This window comes from Chinchilla lanigera, unplaced genomic scaffold (assembly GCF_000276665.1).
Source record: "Chinchilla lanigera isolate Chin_1 unplaced genomic scaffold, ChiLan1.0 scaffold00014, whole genome shotgun sequence".
NCBI classification, from domain to species: domain Eukaryota; kingdom Metazoa; phylum Chordata; class Mammalia; order Rodentia; family Chinchillidae; genus Chinchilla; species Chinchilla lanigera.
Window position 1 is genome coordinate 30,579,130 of NW_004955415.1, and position 5,339 is coordinate 30,584,468.

A 5,339-nucleotide genomic window follows, 5' to 3' on the forward strand; every position below is an offset into this window, starting at 1 on the left:
CAACACACACGGGCATCTGGACCTGACACTTATAACATGGTCGGTAGAACCTAATGTTTCTGATGCTATTCAGTACCATTCAGGTGAGGAAACTTCCACATGGACAACACTGCCATTTTAATTATGGTCTACATGTATTGACTGTAACTCAATAATTTATCAAACAAATGAGTCACATTTGGAAGCAAATATGTTCTACTTAAAGGGCTCTAATTCTGACAAGACTGAATTATGAATTATGTTTCTTATATGATTATCCTATTTTGCTCTTGGTGTCTTTGTTTTGGATATTCCTTGTAAGATTTGGAAGTGTGGTCTGTCCACATTCCTCAAGGTTATGATTTTTAACAGACAACCTGAAAAGCACTTTGGGGAGACAAGCTCTGCCCTGTGAGGTGGATGGGATCTGACACAGACCCCAAGTGCCCAGGAAGAATAACAGCAGGAGGAGCCCTGCTGCCCATATGGAGACTAGTGCAACTGACCTTGTGGGTATCCAGAAACAGAAGACCCAGGCTAAGGCGCTGGCTACCTGTTCATTACCAGTGTGCTATGCGTTCTTCTCTGAGACATTAAATGCCATTTTTGCCATGATCCATGGCATTTTACATGGGCTGCAGATGCCCAATAAGTGACTAACAGCAGAACACAGCTTGACCATTGTTTATGGCCTTGTCACTGTAAACCCTGAGTCAGATCTCTTTTCAGCTCTATGTGGGGCCTGGTGGTCATTTATGCTGGAGAGGATTGATCAGCCCTGAATTCAGAAGGTCTCATCTCCTTCAAGACTGAGGACACAAGGTAAGAAGTTGACAGGGATGTTCAGCTACTCCCAGAAGCCTCTAGCCACTGTCCTGAATCTGTGATCACCTGGATTCCAGGGAAGGGGCAGCCCCAGGTACCTGAGACCCCCATGGACTCAGAGTCCTTTTCTGGAAAGAAAACCATCCCTCAGCCTTCAAGATCCCAGAACTATGACTGAAATGATGAAACACTGAGCACCTGGACCCCAGCCCAAAAGCCAGTCATTGACAGCAGCCTCCCACTTGTGTAGAGGGCCGGCCTGAACCCCTGTATTAGAGTGACCCCTCCAGTCACCTAAGCTGTCCTTTCCTGTCCTCCCTCTGACATTCCAATTCAAGCTTTCTTCCTGTAATGAATCATACTATAACAATTAGGTTCAGGGTGCGTGAACAAGGTGCTCAGACGTGGGTCCTATCCCCAGGAAATCTCATCAAGTGTGTGGAGATTTCCCACAACCCCACAGATTGCTGAGACCTGGAGCATTCTGGTCCCACGCACTTTGCATAAGGGACTCTCAGCCTGTAGTCAAATAAAACCCCACTACAAGCCACAGGAGCCCCAAGGCAGGACCTTCGCCAGTGGCCCTGCTCAGATGGTCACTGAGGCTGGGATGGAGTTGGCACCCTGCCTGGCTGACTGGGTCACCTTCTCTAAGCCTGGTCCCCAGGGCAGTGCCAGAGCTTTGCAGACTGCTGGAGGGAGTGGACAGGAGGGTGGACACAGCTGGAGCTGGTGCAGATTTTTATTGAGCAAGGCAGGGGCGGCCTGTGCGCCCCCCATAGGTGTGGTTGTGAAGCACAGGAGAAAGGAAGAGGACACCTGGTGGGAGTCCATGTTGCCCAGAGAAGCCTGCTGAACTGGAGCCTGGGTGCTGGGGCACCAAGGAGACTGCACCAGGGCTGGGCTCCATCACTGTGTTGGGGACCCTGCAGGGGACATGGGTAAGTGGTGGTTGTTGTTCCTGGCCAAGACGGAACCTCAAGCCTTGCGACATCTGGACTTTGTCAGGACTGTGTAGTCCTCCCAGGACCTGGAGTAGACCACGAAGGAGCAGAGCTGCGTCTGCCAAAGGAAGAGAGAGGGGTGGTGAGTATGGCTTCAGGAGAGAAGGAGGACGCCTGGCCATGGACATCAGAGAGGAGGAGTGAAGGAAGAGTGGTGGAGGGGAAGTCCCCGCATGGCATTGTCCCCAGCTCAGGGATCCCAGATCCTTGTTCCCCATGGCCCCCAGGGAGCAACCCTGCAGGGCCAGGAGCCCAGACAGTGCAGGCAGGGCAGGTGCTCACTGCTCCAGAGCCTCAACCTCAGCCCAGGGCAGTGCTGAGAGGCACCCAGGGGAGACCCAGCCCTGGGGACCCAGAGACAGGCGGGGTGGGCAGGGAGACAGGGTCTCAGCCCCCAGAGTGCGGCCTCCAGGGACCCGGCCATCAGGAGAGGCTGAGGCTGAGGGCAGCGTGGAGTCTCGGCCCTCTTGGGTCTGACCTGCTCAGCCAGGCTGTGGCTGGGGCGAAGCTGGGACTCCCAGAGCCCTCTCCCTCCTCACCAGTCCTGCTGCTGCCCCTCCAGCCCAGCAGGAGCGCCCCAAAGGCAGGTGTCACCTCCCAGGACCCCACTTCCCAGGGTCACACTCAGTATGCAAATCAACTGTGTGCACAGCCCTGCTCTGCTACCTCACAAGTGCACACACACACACACACACCACACTCACCTGCCCACTATACTCCACACACACACATATGTCCCCACCAGCGCACATGTGAGTATGATGTATACATGTGAACAGTTCACCTTCCATATCACTCACATGTGTGCACACATGCAACTTTCCATATGTACCTACACACACACACATACACATACACACACAAACCATCTCATATCTAAAGACATACACACACACAAACACACCCACTACTTGTGTTGCCCCTGCCCACTTCAAGCTCATACCGGCTCCTCACTGAGGGGACAGTTGACCTGGTTGGACCGGTTCTTCACACATGTGGTTCTGCCGATCTCCAAGTCCAAGTAGTAGTTCATGCCGCCCACCACCTAGGGAAGAAGAGCAGGACTCTCTCAGCGCTCCGTCCACCTCACTGCTGTAGTCACTGGCTTCACTGGACTCACTGTGCTTGCCAGGACTCAGGCCAAACCCATCCCAGCCCACTCTGCACCACATCTGCCTGTGGGACGGCCCTGCCCTGTGTTCAACCTGTTCCTTTCCAAAGAGCTTCAGAGAGGAGTCTCATGCAGCAAAGCAAGACAGAAATAAGGAACAGGCAGGTAGGAGCCTGGGATGCACTCTCTGATCTGGGCCCTGGGAGGGGAGGCCGACTTGGGGAGCAGCCAGGGCTCTGAGTCAGCACTTTCTGATCAGGAGGCAGGGCGAGTCCACCCCAGCAGGCTTTGTGCCCAACAGGACGCACTGGACACTGTTCCTGGACAGCTGTGATCTGAGATGAAGCACTTCTGACCCCACCCACAGAACTCCACTTCCTGCCTCACAAGCATCCTGCTGCCCACAGGAACCACTGAGGCTCATGGTGGAGACCTCCTGGACTGTTTTATGGTCTTTAAGGGTTCACTGTGTGATGTCATAGAGAACACACACAAGGAGAGGCAGCATCGACATCACAGCCGTGTCACCACAGGGACGCCCTTACAACCCATCCGTCCTTGCCAGGATCCACCTGGGCCTCAGGACTGTGCACCTAGCTGGGAGAACTCTGACAGGCCAAGATCAGGAGCACAGAGCAGCTGCTCCAGGGGAGAGGAGGCTGAGTCAGGACAGGCTGCAGGTCTTAGAAAAGTTTTCAGTGGACACTGGCTATACCACATGAGGCTCTGTGTCAACTGAGTGAGTGTGGCTTCCTGAAGTCAGCCTCATCCTGAGCTTGGAAAGCAGGTCCTCATGGGCGGGCAGTGTCCACTTCAGGGTGCACTCCAAAGATCAGGAGAATCCACGCAACCCACACACAGCTCCATATGCTATGGGGTACCAGGAGCAGGGCCCGCGTGGCCAAGGGTGATCGTGAGAAGATCTGGGGCAGGGCCCAGGATGCTCTCTGCTCCTGCTGCGCCTACTCAGTAGATCTGAGGTTGTGACCCAGCCGGGAGCTGAAGAACAGGGGTTGGAGTTTGGGAGAGAAAGGAACAGGAGTGGGTCCCCATACCTGCTGTGTGTTCACTTGGTTCACAGTTCACTGGGATCCCGGTCCAGAAGGAGGTGGTCGGCGTTAACCCAGGGGACCCTGACCCTGGCCTGGCAGCTGGTGTCCCAGCTGGGATTGGAACCAGGTCTAAAGGTCAGGTGTCAGACACAGAGCCTGCTAGGGTCTAGGCCAGGCTTCATGTGTGGAATTCAGGGACACGCCCACCAAGGGCTGCAGGAACAGAGAAACACCGTGGACCGGATGGGTGAGAAATACTGGGTCGTCCATCCTGGGGAGGATCCCTGGACAAGGCCACAGGCTACACAGCATGCAGTCCACTCAGATGGCACTGGGGGTGTGTGGAGGGCAGGAAGCAGAGGGAGGGGAGTGGCAGGGTATGCAGGAGGACAGCACTTTCTTTGAAGCCTTCCTTAACCCCAGTGAGCACGCACCTGCTGACGGGCACGCAACACCCGAACCAAGCTGCTGAGGTTCAGGTCGTTGTTATCATTGTTGTACTCCCGGAGGGTGAAGTCCACTATATTCTGCACCTCTTTGTCATTGATGTCTCCATCTTCCATTTCCCCCACTAGAGGAAGCCTCTTTGTGGAGGACTTCAAGGCTGTGGGGGTCATGGCCAGGCTCAAGACCAGGGCCGCCAGGAGAAGCAGAGGGATGTGCAGGGGCAGGGCCATGTCTGCAGGACACGAAGATGGAGCTGTAGGATGCAGAGGGCAATGATCCAGAGGTCATAGCGCTGGCCTGGAGTGGCTCTGCTTTATCATCTGAGGCCCCAGCCCCTTCCCACCCTGCTACCCTCCCAGCCTCCCAGCCTAGCCCCTCCTTTCCTGGCCCCTCCCCTCTGCAGTCTCCTCTAGTGCTGGCTGCTCCTCCTTTGTCCCTGACTCCTCCAGGCTGGGAGCCTCCTTGCTCCTTGTCCCCTTCGTGCCCCTCCCATGCCCTTCCTCTCTCCTGCCCCTCTGACCCACTTACATGACCCTCTCCTGAGCTCCCCCAGGCTAGGGCTCCTTGTTCTCCAGAACTCTCTGGGCCCTAAATCCTGTGACTCAGAACCCTATTTCTGCAGGAAAGGGGACAGAATAGTCTTGGCTTCCCAGGGACTCTGAGGTCAGGGGCCTCTGGGGTCAAAGACAGGGACTCCTGGGATGAGGAAGATGATTTCAGAGGTGCAGGAAACCCAAGCCCTGTCCTATCCTGAGGAACTTCTTTGCCAAGCAAGAGTGACTCCCCTTTACTTGAGAAAAGATAGGGATTCTCTTTAAGGACTCGTGATTAGTCAGGCAACAGATCTCCCAAGAACTATTCGCAGCCATACGGTCCAGGCTAGAGACAGGCACAGGTGGCTGAGCCTGGAGGGGACATCTA

General features: G+C 55.2%; 1 protein-coding gene across 2 annotated transcripts; it reads right to left on the bottom strand.

The window, feature by feature from the left end:
- Positions 1-1,534: 1,534 nt before the first annotated feature.
- Positions 1,535-4,795, bottom strand: LOC102006343 (cystatin-C-like). 2 transcript variants are annotated; one of them, XM_005380974.1, is made up of 3 exons: positions 4,406-4,795; positions 2,752-2,853; positions 1,535-1,866 (listed from the first exon to the last, which is right to left on the bottom strand). In XM_005380974.1, the coding sequence occupies exons 1-3, from the start codon at positions 4,646-4,648 to the stop codon at positions 1,783-1,785; spliced, it is 429 nt and encodes a 142-aa protein (XP_005381031.1). In that variant the 5' UTR covers positions 4,649-4,795; the 3' UTR covers positions 1,535-1,782. The 2 variants fall into 2 exon arrangements, 1 of the variants encoding a protein (XP_005381031.1); XR_001233254.1 differs by lacking the exons at positions 1,535-1,866; positions 4,406-4,795 and adding an exon at positions 3,014-3,353 and having other exon boundaries at positions 2,765-2,853.
- Between the last annotated feature and the right edge of the window lie 544 nt (positions 4,796-5,339).